The sequence below is a fragment of the Gymnoscopelus microlampas genome, assembly GCF_963454915.1.
Source record: "Gymnoscopelus microlampas genome assembly, chromosome: 11".
In the NCBI taxonomy this organism is placed as follows: domain Eukaryota; kingdom Metazoa; phylum Chordata; class Actinopteri; order Myctophiformes; family Myctophidae; genus Gymnoscopelus; species Gymnoscopelus microlampas.
Window position 1 is genome coordinate 13,486,314 of NC_139948.1, and position 15,430 is coordinate 13,501,743.

Genomic DNA, 15,430 nt, shown 5'->3' on the forward strand with positions numbered 1-15,430 from the left:
GGGACATTACGCATCATGAGTACTTTATACTTTTGGTACTTTATTTGGATACCAATACCTTTGCACTTTTACTCAAGTAAATTCTGAATTCCAGACTTGGCTAACAAGGCTAGTGGTTCCTTACTTTACTCAGACCACTTCACTAGGGAGTCGCTAAATGTTAAATGTACCAAAAACACATTTTTATTTGTTGTAGTTTTTGGCTAAATACAATTGTAATAATAAAATAATAATACCCTAATAATAATAATAATAATAATAATAATAATAATAATAATAATAATAATAATAATTTACAAAACAGAAAACTGATTTCTTCATCCCATCTAGAACATGATATAATATGTACCCATTATACCTGAATGTAGACAGGGGTATTATCAGGATAGGCCTGTAAACGTTATGAAATTACTGTCATACTATCTACACACATACTCACGCGTATTTAAACTCAGAATGAAATGAACACACATGATTGTGTTGTGTTCTCCATGATAGCCTACTCGGTTAAATGTATACTTTGAGTCTTTGACGCATTAGCCTATTATAAATGATTTAAACCATACACATCATCATCTTGAACAATAGGCGAGTTTTAAATAGAACAAAACTATGATTATGAGCCTGTATGTGACTGTGTGTGTGTGTGTGTGTGTGTGTGTGTGTGTGTGTGTGAGTGCGTGCGTGCGCGCGCGTGCGTGCGTGCGTGTGTGTGTGTGTGTGTGTGTGTGTGTGTGCGTGTGTGCGTGTGTGCGTGTGCGTGTGTGTTGGGGGTGGGGTCGTCGTATACCGTCAGCAGGCTTTCAGAACGTAGGGGGGAATACAGTAAAACTACATTACCCGTCATCCCGCTCGGCCGGTTTGAGAAGAAGTAAAATGGCGGCGACTAATGGGATGGCCCTCTTTTCATGCCTTTAAAAATGGGAAAAATATTAGCCGTTATTTTATTGTAGACTTTTATCACACATCCGCAGCAGAAGGGACGGGAACGGGAAGAGTGTGGAGCTCATCTACCAAGAAGCGTTGTCTTATGGAAGGTAAACAACATGCAGTCTGGTGGAGGCTCCTGGCAGCCAGCTTGTGTTGGCTAGCACCGTTAGCTACCAGGCTAGTTTGAAAAAAAAAAAGCCTTGTTGTTGCTGCTGGCAAACGTTAGCAGACAGCTAGCGAGTTGGCTAATTTAACTGTTGAGAGTGTACAGATGGACATCAGGGTTGTTGTTGGACCGTAAACTATGATTATTGCATTTGAGTTACACTTACAGTGCATGTCTGTGTGTACGTGCATTGTCAGAAGAACAACGCAGTGGCTAACCCCCCCCAACCTTTTTGATTGATTGAAATTCTTTATTGATCATGTAAATACCGTTGGCCCCCTCTTAGTCAGTGATACCCCAGATGCACAAATGATCAAAAGGATAAAACACACACAATGAATCCAAAAGGCTTATTATTTACATTGTGGGTCTTTGTTTTAATAATGTAACAACCAGAAGAAGAATTGTTCAGCTGACCGTTTCTGCCAGAACAGGATCAATATCAATAACCCCTCCACGAATTATGTTCTCTGTCTCACATCTCTCCTCGCTCATGAACGCCACTGCCTCGCCACCAAATAGGAGATGAAGGATTGTAGAATGTAATACTCTTATTGTTGTTGTGATGATGGACAAAGAGGAGTCTCATACATGAGCAGGAGTCCAACAACCACCCTGATGGGAAGGTGTGGAGGTGGTGCAGTCATTGAAATAAGCAGTGCAGCTCTGTCAGTCCCAGACAGTCCTGTGCCATGCATGATTCCAAGAGTTGATCTCAGCATTACATTCTTACCCCGCAGACTGAAAATGAGTTTAGTGCAGAGGATGAATGGGAAAGCAGTAGGAGACTTAGCTGTTACCAACATGACATACTTAGAGCCCTGATAGGGAGCTGCAGGACCTGGTGCATGCACACACACACACACACACACACACACCTTCTTCCATAGATATTATTTTGTTTTGTGGTGTAAACGGCAGTACAATCTATACAACAACAAGCATGGAAAGAGCTTTGTCATCAATAGGCCACAGTGGCAAAACTGGATACTTACATTCTCCAGCCGTCTGTGCAAATATTGGTTAATATTTTGATTCTGTATTCTCTTAGGGAGCTGCGGTAACCACAAGTTCAAGAGCGTCTTCTGAATTAGTCTCCCTGCCTGTTCCTCACATGACTTATCCGACAGGTAAATGAACACATGCTCTTTGCACAGTTGATAGTTGTCATGACTGGTATAACATGTAATTGCGGGTAGCCGTAGGTGAGTGGGTAGAGAGAGAGAGGCCGTCTGGGAATCGGAAGGTCACCGGTTCGACCCTCGCCTGTTCTGTTTGTCGAAGTGTCTCTAAGCAAGACACTTAACACCTAACAGCCCCACCCCAGGACCAGAACATACTTATTTCAGAATAACTGACTCTGATCAGAATCAGAGTCTGTTTTATTGTCCCTTTCATAATACGCACTCGGCATACATGGGAGCAAAATACCGTTCTCCGCAACTCATGGTGCTTGTCATATTTAACCCATTTAGACCTGGAACACCTACACCTTTCAATCCGGGAACCCCTTTGTGTAACATTAGCTGTTGCTGTATAGCAACATATTTATTTTTTGAATTAAAATCTGAAGTTTTTCTGAAAACATTGGTCAGAATTTAGAAAGTGTTTTTAGAATTGGCCAAAAGACACAACATTCTTGGCCCTTCACATTGGTTTTGGTCTATTTGCGTTCCAGCCCAGCCGAAGTGACTCTTGAGGGCCCAGCACTCCGTATTTTGTCCTCCGCTGTTCCCGGATCAGTAAGAGGAAGAGAGGTAATACATTTTCTTAGCACCCGTCCCAACCCTGAGTTTGCATTTTCCTTCAGAGATGTTTATGCGGTAAATGTGCATCGATTTGGTTAAATTGGGAGAAACTCTTTTAAGAGTGACATCAACTTTTATTGGCAAACTTAAGGTGACTGACACTCGGTCACCTTGAAAGTTTAACACACTGAAGACACAAATTTCATCCAGCAATCCAATGTAAAGAAAAGTTTACTTGAACATGTTGGAATTTTTGACTGAACAAGTGTGCTTAATTGATTATATGCAGGGACAATTCTGCAAATACATGTACACACACACGTCCTCCTAATACATAATTTGCATATACATATTGAGTTGGATAGTTCCAGTGTTGGTAAACATTATGGCCAACAGGAAGTGACTTTTTGGAACTGCCCCATTCTTGACAGTTATTAGATGAAATATCAATATGTTTTCTTGAAGGTTGAACTTGATAGTGGCAGTAACCCATTAAGATCTGAGGCCGATTCTACAAATGTCTTCTAAATCCTTCGTTTTCTGAAATACTTACTGTATGTTGCTATATCAGTGGTTCTCAAACTTTTTTATGTCAAGGACCCCCAAAATGATAATGTATTTGGCGGACCCCCATTTCAAAATATTTTGTATTTTTGTTCCAAGTACCCACAGAAGCAAAGATTTGAGTTAAAAATGTTCGCTTTAAAAAAATATATATATATTCAAAGATTTGCAAACTTAAGAAATTCCAGATTTACAAGCTCATAGCGCGACGTGATGCCCTATGAACTTTTATATCGGTATGTGCTATTTTTGAATAGCCATCCTATATATATATATATATACATACATACATACATACAGTACATACATACATAGCTAATCTAATCTAAAATGAGACAGATGCTTTCCCGGTTTTAATGGGTTAAGAGATTCTCCTCATCTGCTACCTTGCGTCTACAAAGGTGGCCATTGGGATTGGAATAGCTCCAAAAAGTGTTGTGATGACATTACAAACTGTTAAAGGGATATTTCACTTTCGATGTCATTTTATCGTCTACTCAGGCTTTTGTGAACCCCCCAGACAGTTTTTAAGTTGCTTGATATTAATTTGATCAGACACGCCCCCTTCCTATACAAACCCATTATAACTTAAAACTCCATTTTTAACATGTTAGATTCATCAAAAACACCCGTCCTTGGTTCTGGTGACTCACCCTGCCCTCCTAATACGTGAGAGGACGTGTTGTTTCGATTACTTTTTGCATTTATTTTATTTAATTATTTCATTTCATGTTTTATTGTTTTTCATTTTTTTCATTTTCCAAAAAAGTAATTAAAAAAACATGTCTCCTCACGTAATAGAAGGACAATATCAGTCACCAGAACCAAGGACGGGTGTTTCCGTTTAATCTAACATGGTTAAAATGGAGTTTGAAGTTACAATGGGTTTGTATAGAAAGGGGGCGTGTCCGATAAAATAAATATCAAATATAAATACTGAATCAAGCAACTTAAAAACTGTCCGGGCTGCTCCCAAAAGCCTGAGTAGACGATAAAATGACCCAATTTATTTTTTAACGTGAAATATCCCTTTAAGCTGTCTAACATCTAATGAATATTTTTGCCTTGTTTGCCTTTTTTCCATCCAGGGTTCCTCCCTGATTCTGCACCTCCAGTGTGGTCTTCCCCATCCGTGCTCCGCTCCAGCTAACACGGAGTGTTGGACTCCCTCTGCCACTGCCTGGCCCTCTTGATCACCTGCCTCCCTAGCCCATGGACTTATCTCCAGCCCCCGGCTTCAAAAGGAGGCCTGTCAACCCCTCCCCTCATGGAGTTACAGAGATTGCCAAGAGCCCTCCTTCCTCCTCGCCTTCCTCCTCTCCCTCGTCTCCTTCCTCTGGTCCGTCTTCGCCCTCATCCACGTCCTCCTCTCCCAGCGCCACTGTGACCGGCTACCATAACGATGGGAAAGGCCATGGTAAGGGGGCAGGGGTGGCCAAGGTGTCCTCAACCTCTGCCCCCCTAGCCCTCCCCTCCGCCTCCACCCCTCCCCTTACTGCCTCCTCCTCTGATCCATTGTTCCATCCGATGTCCCCCCATTCGGGTGTGGACGGACAGGGAGAGGGTGAAGAGAAGGAGATCTATGACCCCTTCCACCCTACAGATGGAGAAAGGGAGGGAGGGGCCGTGGAGGAGGAAGAAGAAGAGCAGGGGGACAAGTATGACCCCTTTGATCCCACAGGCTCCCCAGTGTCAGATGCTGAGGAGGCGAGAGAGTTGGAGGAGAATGGAGAGAACGGCAGTGAGGGGAGGGGCGGAAGGAGGAAATCGGAGACGGAGATGGCTGCAGAGAGGAGAGGTGATGAGGAAAAAGAAGAGCCCCCCCCAGATTCCACAGATGCGCTCCCGGCTGCTCCACCCTCCCCTCGCCCTCCCCTGCCACACCTGAGAAGAAGGCTGGATCGGGATCCCAACAGAACAAGAGAGCGTGGGAAAAAAAGGGGGAAGAGCGAGAATGCTGACTCGGATCACTCCGAGATCGAGGAGGGCGAAATTGTCGGGGCTGCCGAGAGAGAAGGCGGCGGCAAGAGAGGAACAGGGGGGCTCCTCCCACTGCCGCCTGGCGGGCCCTTCTTCAGCAGAGCCAAGCCTGAGCGGATCCTCCGCGTGCTGGAGGGCGATGCGTTTGTGTCCGTACGGGCAGAGGGTGACTGGCCAGCGGACGCCGAGCCAGAGGACGAGCCCATCGCCGTCGGTGTCGGGGACCTGAGGAGGAAGCTGGTCAGCCAGCGTAAGGTGTGGTACAAGTCCTGCCCCACCTCCTCCTCCCTGTCTCCGCAGCCCCAACCACTGCTCTCCCTCCCGCTGCCGTCTCCACCCCCCGCTTCGCCTCCTCTCCCGCTCCCCGCCGAGCCAGGCACCAAGAGCCGCAAGTCCTCCAAGAGCTCAAAGGACCGGGACCGCCGCAAGCGCAAGGATGTGAAGGCTACGGAGAAGGAGGAGAAGCGGAAGAAGAAGAGGAAGGAAAAGGAGGAAGGCAGTCGGGACAGGAGCAGGGAGCGGAGCGAGAGGGACAAGGAGCGGGGGCGGAAGAACGCCAATGAGGAGAAGGCGAGGCGGAGCAGCAGAAGCAACAGCCGGAAGAGGAAGAAGAGGCGGCACAGCAGCCCGGAGGCTACGCGATCCCACAATTCCTCGGGAAGGGCTGTGCACAGACGCTCCTTCTCCAGCCAATCTGAAGAGCGCCGTGAGAAGGATCGAGACCGAGATAAAGAAAAAGAAAAAGAAAGAGACAAAGAGAGGGAGAGGGATAGGGATCGAGGCAGAGATAGAGATTGGGATCGAAGCAGTGACCGAAGACGAGATGACAGAGACAGAGAGCAGGATGGATACTCCAGCAGCAGGAAGCGGGATAGGGACAGCGGCCAGCACTCGAGCAGCAGGGAACGGGGTGCCTCTAAGCGGTCCCAAAGAAGCAGAGAAAGGAGGGAGCGGGACAAGGAGCGAGAGAGGGACAGGGAACGGGACCACGACAACGACCACGACCACGACAGACGGCATGAAAGGAGGCGAAACGGCCGCCCCGTAGTCCCTCCATCCATTCAGGACCTTAATGGTTCAGATCTCTTCGCCATCAAGCGAACCATCACAGTCACCACCACCACCACCACCACGGTTCCCGGCTCTCCGCCACTTGCCCCGGCATCACCTCGCAGCCCTGCCCAAGACTCCGACAAGCCCCACAAGAGGAAGAAAAAAAGGAGGCGGCGCTCAATCGAAGATGCAGAGGATGTCGTAAGCGGCCGCAGCCGATCCCGGTCTCTCTCCCCGCCTAGGTACCATCATGGCTACGAGTCGGACCGTTACTCAGACAAATTGGAGATAGATTTGCTTTCTTTGGACGGGGAGGCTTTGGACTCGGACTACCCTTCTTTGGAGGACACACCGCCCGCCGCCCTGCCTCCGCAGCCTGCTTCCCCCGGTCCCAAAGCCAAAGCTCCCCTCAAACGACATCACCCCAAGAAGAAGTCCCACACGGATAAGAAAACAGTCCAGTCCGAGTCATTGTCAGTTCGAACCAAAAGCAAAGCCCTTGCCTCGCTCTCACCCACCCAGGCTACTTCTGCCGCGGCCCCCATCGCCTCTGCACCCCCACCGGCGAAGCGGGGGAGGAAGCTGGGCAAGGACAAAGAACGTGGCGAAAAAGCCGGAAGAAAAGAGTCTGGTCATACTGGCAAGTCTAAAAAGGAGGGTGGGGGAAGCCGTAAGGGCAAGTTACAGTCCAAAGTGTCAGTGCTTGTGCGGGAGGGTGTGAGCAGCACCACGGGGGCCTCGGCCAGCTCTGGGAAGCTGGGCATGGACCTCCTGGGTTCAGGAGGTCCAGCAGGAGGTGCTGGGGGTCCTGTGGTTGGTGGCTCCATAGCGGTTGTCTTCCGCAGAGACAATGAGAGCAGGTCTCCATTTCTCAAGCCTTGCTCAGAGCCACTGTCTCTGGGGGGGCGCAACAAGGAACTGGGCAAGCGCAGCTCCCTGGCTGCGCCCCCTTCTGCTTCAGCCTTGTCCGGCCCCACAGTGCTGAAATCCAAGAAAGCCAAGCCAAGCTCCACCACCTCCACCTCCTCCTCTGCTTCCTCCCCCTCCTCGTCCCTGGCCACCAAACGGCGGCGGCGGCTTGCGAAGAAGAGGGAGAAAAGCAGCACCGGGGTTTTGGCAGATGGAGACGAAAGCCAATCAAAGGCCGGTGCCGAGGGCTGGGGCGGAGCCTCGGCAGACATTCAGACTGGAATTGGGGGTGGGAACAAATCTCTCAGTCCTCATATGGGTCCGGCTGGCCCTGCACCCTGCTCCTCATCCTCCTCTTCGTCTTCCACCAGCGCGCTCCCGCCCTCTTCCTCACCCCCACACACGCCTCCCCCCTCCATGCCCCCCTCGCGAGACACCAGGGATTCGTCGCCGGACTCCCAGACAGTGGACAGCAGTTGTAAGACTCCTGAGCCCTCTTTTATCCCCGAAGACTGCCCCACACAGACCACCCCCAACCTGCCACCCTCAAGCCCTCCCAGCATCTCCGCGTCCCAAGGGTCGGGTCTCCCTGGCGTCTCCCTTTCCGCCTCCAACGCAAAGCCCCTACCCCCAGACGACGGACCCAAATCCCTCGCGTCGCCCCCTTGTTCCTCCTCCTCCTCGGGCTCCGCTCCCGCCTCGCTGTCTGTCCCTCCGTCTTTGTCGGATCCCTCCTCGTCCTCCTCGTCCGTGTCGTCTTCGTCTGCCAACAAGCCTCCTCCCCCACCGCCTCCCCCTCCAGCGGTGACACCCCTCCCCTGGAGTCTGCAGACCGGAGTGGACTGCACCGCTGGTGGAGTTCTGGCATGTGAGTCTTCCCACTTCTGACTTCTCACACAGTGGCTAAAGTCCGTGGTCCTCAGCACCATATATTTAATAAAGAAGCCAAGATTAACCACTTAAACCCCATATGGTTGAGCGGAGTCCCTCAGGGCTCTATGCTAGTGTATTTTCTGTTTTTGTGGGGAAAGCTTAAAAAAGGTTTTGCCATAATATTTTCCATTTGCTTTCTTCACTTTTATTATATGTAGAGCAGCGGTTCTCAAACTTTTTCATGTCAAGGACCCCCAAAATGATATGTATTTGGCCCCCCCCCGCCCCATCTCAAAAATATTTTGTGCCAGGGATTTTTCAAACATTGCAGATATGCAAGCTCATAGCGCGCTGCTATGAGCTTGTATATCTGCTATTTTTGAAAATCTAAAGTATAAAATATGTTTAAAATTATTGTGACGCATATTAACTAAATTAGCTGAGGACCCCCTGGTACCCCCCCCCCCCCCCCCCCCCCCCCCAAGGACCCCTGGGGGTCGCCGGACCCCACTTTGAGAACCAATGGAGTAGAGAGCTTAATTAATGATTCCTGAATCTATTCAAAAAGCAAAAACGGCATCAGATAGGAGTAAAATAACCTCAGATGCAGACACCCATATATATATATATATATATATATATATGTATATATATGAATACATTTAAAAAATGCTTTAGTTGTTTGGACAGCTTGTACTGTGTGAGGTCCTTTTCTTCAATATGTAAGGCTCTAACACGCCTTTTCTGATTTAGTGACAGCTCTGCTCTTCAAGATGGAGGAGGCCAACATTGCCAGTCGAGCCAAAGCTCAAGAATTCATCCAAGCAACCAGCCAGGTGTGTGTTCATGAGCGTTTAGGATATTTTGTTGTATGCCCAAAGAAATTGAATTGTCCCTCATGCATTGTCCTAATGCATGAGGGGTATTTGTATTTATTAAAAAATATTTCTAAAAAGTCAAAGAAAAATGATTGCAATTTCCTAAACAAGTCTCAGTTAAAGTTAAATGGCCAACTAAAGAAAATGCTTACTGAGAGGGAATGGAGGTTTTGCTTCATAGAAAATGTGTCAGAAACTGATACATGTCATCACTTCCAAGAGGGGAAGAAGAACTTCTTTAGCTCCAGTGCAGCCGTCAGAGAATCTGCAGAGATTTCTATGTCTTGTGTAATTCCCCTCCTATGGCCATGTTAAAAACATGGCATGTTTGATCCGATCGTGACTTCTTTGTGTTCCTGGCTGTCTTATACGTCTGGCAGATGTTGACACATTTAGAGGTACTTGCAGTTCATAGATTTGATACATTTTCTCATCACAAGTTCCTGTTGCATTTAAAAAAGCAGTAGCTGATTGGTTCTTTGGCTGTTTTTTTCAAGGAACCAAACCAATCCTTATGCTAGACCTTGTTGTACGATGAGGCACTATAGGTGAAAACGATCGGAAATAACATGTTGCACCTGCAACTTATTGTGAGCTTGTAGCTCGGCTATTTTATGCACACGACTCCTCCGTACGACTTAAGAATAAATCAGGATTTACAGTGCTTACCAGTTTCAATAACGACAAAAGTTGAGCTCCTCTGTGCTTCTCTGTCTGGCAGATCCTCTCCCAGGCCAATCAGAACCAGTCCCAGACGCACGCCCCTCTCTCTTCATCCTCCTCCTCTTCCTCGCAGATCCCGCCCCCTCCATCTCTGCCACCGCCCCCTGGTCCGAGTCCCGCGCAGTTCATTCTCCACGGCTCCCTGCCGCTGGTGGGCTGCACCAAAACCCCGCCGTCTCACATGAACTCAGGCATGTCCATGGGTGGTGGGTGTGCGCAGACCCCTCCCCCTCCACTGCCTGCGGGGTTGTCTGGGCTGTCGACCGGGACGTCTAGCGAGACTGGATGGGACAGCGAAAGTAAAGACCCTGATAAGGTAACAATGGACTGTGTTCAGACTCATCTGGACTTATTTTCTTTATTTATATATTTTTAATATATTGTTTATTAACCTTTATTTAACCAGGAAGTCCTTTCAGGTTAAAATTACTTTTTCAAGGGAGACCTGACCTAGCGTAGTACACCATTACACGGTTACAAACATTATAGAATAGTGCGTGTTAAAAATGGACACGGAACATTAATGAAAATGGACTGATCACATTAGAAACAGACAAGGGAAAGCAGATGCATAAAAGAAATACACTTTAGGAATAGCAATTTCTCTCTTAGGTTACACTGTTTATTTTCTGTGCTATACAGAAAGACAAAATCATTAACCACTTAAATGCTGTCGTATGACAAATATTGAAAATAACAGATACAAACTCACAACATGTCACATTGCAATGCGTTCGGAGCTTGTAGATTGGCTATTTTAGAAATATTATTCAAACTATTTGAAGGGAGATTTGTAGTTGTAATTGTTTTTCATTCATTCATTCAGGGAGGTAGTTATCTGTTTTGGATTTCATCCCACCTTTTCTGGACGCTCGCTTTGAAACTCAACCCCATTTGGGTGTAACTTGTATGTGAATTAACGTGCTTCTTTGTTCACTACCCCTCCAGTACCTTAAGAAGCTCCACACCCAGGAGCGTGCTGTGGAGGAGGTGAAACTGGCCATCAAACCCTACTACCAGCGCAAGGACATCAACAAAGACGAGTACAAGGACATCCTGAGGAAGGCTGTTCACAAGGTGAGGCTGAACTAGTTCACTGATTTATTTTATTTTATAGAGCACATTCATAGTGTAGTCGACCAAAGTGCTGCACAAGTTAAATAAACAAAGCAATACATTAAATATATGCATGTATGTAAACATAAAACAAACGTATATACATTTTACATACAGTAGTTCTCTCCACGTAATATATATCTGTGCACACACTTGCCATCCTCTATTAACTACTTAAATCCTCTATAATCAGTAAACTAGTACATAGTTATGTGGTCAGCCTGTTCTTGGTCCGCTCTTTTTCTCATCCACATTATTTTCCACTCATTTTCAGCATGTCCGATGTGGAGACTGTTAGGTGGAAGCAGTAATGAGAGACTAGCTAGCAAGCATCATTTTATGTCTTTGCAACATTGTTGAGAAATCTTGTGATGACCGTGTTGTTGTTGTGTCTCAGATCTGCCACAGCCGAACGGGAGAGATCAACCCGGTCAAAGTCAGCAACCTGGTCAAGCTCTACGTCCAGAGGTACAAGTACTTCCGGAAGCACGGACGTAAAATGGATGAAGAGGAGAGGGAGGAGCGAGAAATGGCCGCGTTTTATTCCTCCAACTGAATGGACCAGGGGTTGGCGTCGGCCCTTCCACCCAGACCCCATCGGCCTTTTTTTTTTTTCTTAAACAAACTTTTTTTACTGCCCCCCCCCCCTGCCCCAAGAAAACCCCTGCACGTGATTTGGGTCCACCGAGACCATTGAGTGACTGATTTGCCTTTTTTTGTTTTTATTGATTTTATTGTTTTAACCACATAAACCCTATGTACTTTGTTCGTCCCCCAGGGTAAATGTTAAAGTAAATGGTGCATTTACAGTATTTAGCGCCTTTATCCAAAGCGCTATATAGCGTGCGTTACTTCCACCCATTCGCATACATTCACACTCCGACGTTGGAGGAAACCATGCAAGGCACCAACCTTCTCATCAGGAGCAGTTGGGGGGGATTCAGTGTCTTGCTCATGGACACTTCAACACTAACCCAGGGGAAGCCGGGATAGAACCGGTAACCGTCCGATTCCCAAGCGGCTGCTCTACCACCCGCCCCAGGGATCTGCATCTGACCCCCTACTTTTTTCCCCCTCCAAACCAAATCTCTTCGCCTAAAGAGATTTGCACGCAATAGGCGATCTACCAGCTCACAACGTGTCGCGAGCTTGTAGATCGGCTACATTTGCAAAATGTTTGACTATTAAGAGTAGGGTTCATGTGGTTAAATATGCCCTGCCTACACTCGTCGACTCCATGTAATCTTGAACCTCGCCCTGACCTGCCCCAGCCCTCCCCCCTCCCCCCTGTCGTCTTTTCACGTCTTTCACCGGTCTTGCTGTAAATACATGTCACGTAGAGAGAAAAAAAAAAAAGCTGGGTCACATACCCGTGCAATATACGGACCCGCCCCCGCCCCCCCGGAGCTCTCCAAAGGGGAGACGAAGTTTACACATGGACACACACTTGCACACACCGAAACATGTTTGTACATACTGTAAGTACACTACAGACAAACCACATCTCCCCCCTTGTCTCTCTTATCTCGTGTCTGTCCCTTTCTTCCTCGTGAGTGGTATGCAAGGTGAATTTGTCTCCAAGTCAGGTTCTATGTGGGATGTCTGAATGAATGGTGGCCATGGCGAAGACGATGATGATGGTTCAAAATATAGATTTGACACTTGAGCCCTGTCTGTAAATTCTTTGACCCTTAAGTGTGTATGCGTGCGTGCTAAGAGTTGCGCAAGATAGCTCAAATATATCAAAAGTGCAACACTGATATCCATATTGCAAGTGACTCTTTTTTTTATAAAAATGGATAAGAAGTACAATATATGATATGTAGAATGTCAGCCATACACAATCATGCATGTCAGAATGAATCAGTCACGGAACGCGACAGAGTAATTGGCAAGACTAGAGCCCGATTGATTCCAGATTCTTCAGTCCATTCTGGGGAGTCCTAGATCACGCATTACCTATATTTACCAGTATATTTAAAAGAAGGTAATTTAACTCATTTTATTTAAGCTCCATTAAAAAATATATCAAAAAACATCTAATATATAAGCCCACAACGCGTCATTGCCATGCATTGTGAGCTTGTACATCTGCTATTTTCGAAAAAATGATTAAAACTATTTTCGCTTATGACATGGCCAAAATAGGGATGAAAGAGGTTGAAAATCGGGACACATCAGCTGCATAATTTCTGCCGATGTGGCCAAAGAAAAGTCAAGTAATGGGTGATGTATGGGTTGGGCTCTAGTCAAGACGAACATCAGTACACACTTCTGAGGCAGTTGATCCTTCATGGATGATTACACATTTACAGTCACTCCCTCAAAAAGACAAAACAAAAAACCTACTTGCAAATATTTATTTAAAACATGTCAACCTTTATTAAAGTCGGTTGAATCAACCAACCGAATCAACCCAAATACGTATTTGACAATATATTTATCTTGAAGGTTTAACAATTGGCACCTGTCTGTTGGTAGTTGATATATTATATTCTATATCTGCAGCAGTTTCTATATTAGGTCCCCTCCTTTTTTTCCGAGCTCACAAAGTCAGCTTGTAGATCTGCTATTTTCACTGATTGCTCTAGGGACACTAGGGTTCATGTGGTTAAAATAGTTTGTGAAGTGCCCTGTTCCAAACAGACGTGACGTTTTCTATTGGGTTGATCCTCTGGAGAATGTGATGGCCATGGCAGAACCTTTATCTTGTGTGTAAGGAACCCAGTTTGTGTTGTTTTTGCATCTGCAGCCAAAAGTACGTTTCTGGGCAGACACCATGAGGTTTTGGATACAAATGTCTAGACACTTGGCAGAATCAGTTCAATATATCTTCTTGGTGAGATCAAGCCTCCTGTACTGCTGGCAGCAAATCAGTCCCAAGCATCGATGAGACTTGAGTGGATTTTCCTTGTATGCTTCCCCAGGATGATGCCAGCCATCCTCATGCTGGGCATGGTCACAAGGTGCACGCTGACTCGTTAGACCAGGGAGAATTCCAGTGATCTTTTTTTGCAAACTGTTGCCACCACTTGAGTTATTGCCAGGTCTCATTAAAGCATGGATGCATTTAATGATATAGGCTAGAATATTTGTATCTTTTGTTTTATTTGGCAAACATAGGGAGTGCCATTATTGTGAGAAAGAAAGTAAAGATTATTCTTAGGTAGGATTGTTAGGAAATTGTTGAGAAACAGGAAGCTAAGGGTGAAGACATGCAGAACGACAGGCAACACAGGTCACCAAACCGAAGACAACACCTGGTTAACCATCAGCACATCCCAGAAATAGATTTTCTTTTATTTATTTCACAACTAGGGTCTTATGGTTGATTCCACTGATTATCAATAAAGTTGTCGATCAATATTTGTGGAGGACGCGAGGTGACATTTTAGGCATTAGGCTGGTCCTCTTACCAGAACCAGTGAGCAGGTATCAGCTTGAATGTTTTTTCAATCTGATTAATACTTGAACTTGTACATTTGCTATTTTAGGTATGTGACCTGTATAAATCAGGCATGACAGATTGTAGACTACTGTGCTGTACCATCCCTGGTTGCATCAGAACATATAGAGGCATGAACAGCTACAGTACAACAAGAAAACTCTTATTTGCATTCCAGAACAGTTGCATCTGATGAGGACATGTTTCATACTGGGACACTAGATGGCACTGTCTGACAATGAGGAGCGCTGTACCAATAGTCCTCCTCCTGTCTGAGGTAACACATTTTCTTAAAGAAAGGGTGGTCATGGATTAAGCAGAGTACACTATTTATTTATTCCAAAGAGGAAGGAATAAGTGAAGGAGAGATCTGACTACCAATGTGAAGCTCCTACTGTAGTTTCCTCTTTGAATGTCTGTAGCAGTGCTGTGCAAAGTTTTTAGGCACTTTAGATGTTCCACAAATACATTTGTCTTAAAGAGCGATCAAATCTGGTTATTTGATCTCTTTGGCATTAGTGTGTCAATAGAAAATATATTTTTGATTTTTTTAAACATTCCTTTTGCAAAAAGTGAGATAGTTATATGCTGTTAAAGAAAGTAACAGTATTATTTATTAGACACTTAAACAACTAAATCGTTAAAAGGTTAAAGCTCTATAATCTGACACTAATTTTTGCTATAGGCTAGATTGTTTATTCACTAACAGTGGTCTCCCCATCTCTCCAGCTTTGTTAAACAGGGACACAAATCCAGTAAGGAGAGAGAGCCCCACAAAGATCATTGATCAGTTTCCAGTTACAACTTAGTCTTCTCATTGTTTTGTTTAATCACTTCCAATTTCACTTGTTTATCTTGTAGGCCTATCCTGTATGAGTTTTCAGAGCCACACCATAAAAATGTTACAGCATGTGCCAAATATTGATGTCATAAAGATATATTAATATTTGGTTACACCTCTATACCTGTTTACCACGCTATGTTGTTGTTTACAACATGTATGTTGTTCATTGATAGATGATAACTGCATGGCATTATTTTAGAA

At 45.7% G+C, this 15,430-nt stretch overlaps 1 protein-coding gene across 4 annotated transcripts; it reads left to right on the plus strand.

Moving 5' to 3' along the window:
• The first annotated feature begins 884 nt into the window (after nt 1-884).
• On the plus strand, nt 885-14,601 carry scaf1 (SR-related CTD-associated factor 1). Of its 4 annotated transcripts, none has more exons than XM_084072879.1 (8): nt 885-1,051; nt 2,174-2,226; nt 2,775-2,853; nt 4,497-8,218; nt 8,977-9,059; nt 9,823-10,140; nt 10,773-10,901; nt 11,338-14,601. In XM_084072879.1, exons 4-8 carry the CDS (start codon nt 4,621-4,623, stop codon nt 11,494-11,496), a joined length of 4,287 nt encoding a protein of 1,428 aa, XP_083929005.1. In that variant the 5' UTR covers nt 885-1,051; nt 2,174-2,226; nt 2,775-2,853; nt 4,497-4,620; the 3' UTR covers nt 11,497-14,601. The 4 variants fall into 4 exon arrangements, with proteins under 4 accessions (XP_083929005.1, XP_083929004.1, XP_083929007.1 ...); XM_084072878.1 differs by having other exon boundaries at nt 885-1,037; nt 2,148-2,226; XM_084072881.1 differs by lacking the exon at nt 2,775-2,853.
• The last annotated feature ends 829 nt before the right edge of the window (nt 14,602-15,430 follow it).

What these genes read in the sequence shown, in the direction of transcription:
- scaf1 (XM_084072879.1), top strand. Translation starts at nt 4,621, where the DNA reads ATGGACTTATCTCCAGCCCCCGGCTTCAAAAGGAGGCCTGTCAACCCC. An exon ending in TCATCCAAGCAACCAGCCAG is followed by an intron (nt 9,060 to 9,822) that starts GTGTGTGTTCAT and finishes TCTGTCTGGCAG; the next exon opens with ATCCTCTCCCAGGCCAATCA. An exon ending in TGAGGAAGGCTGTTCACAAG is followed by an intron (nt 10,902 to 11,337) that starts GTGAGGCTGAAC and finishes GTTGTGTCTCAG; the next exon opens with ATCTGCCACAGCCGAACGGG.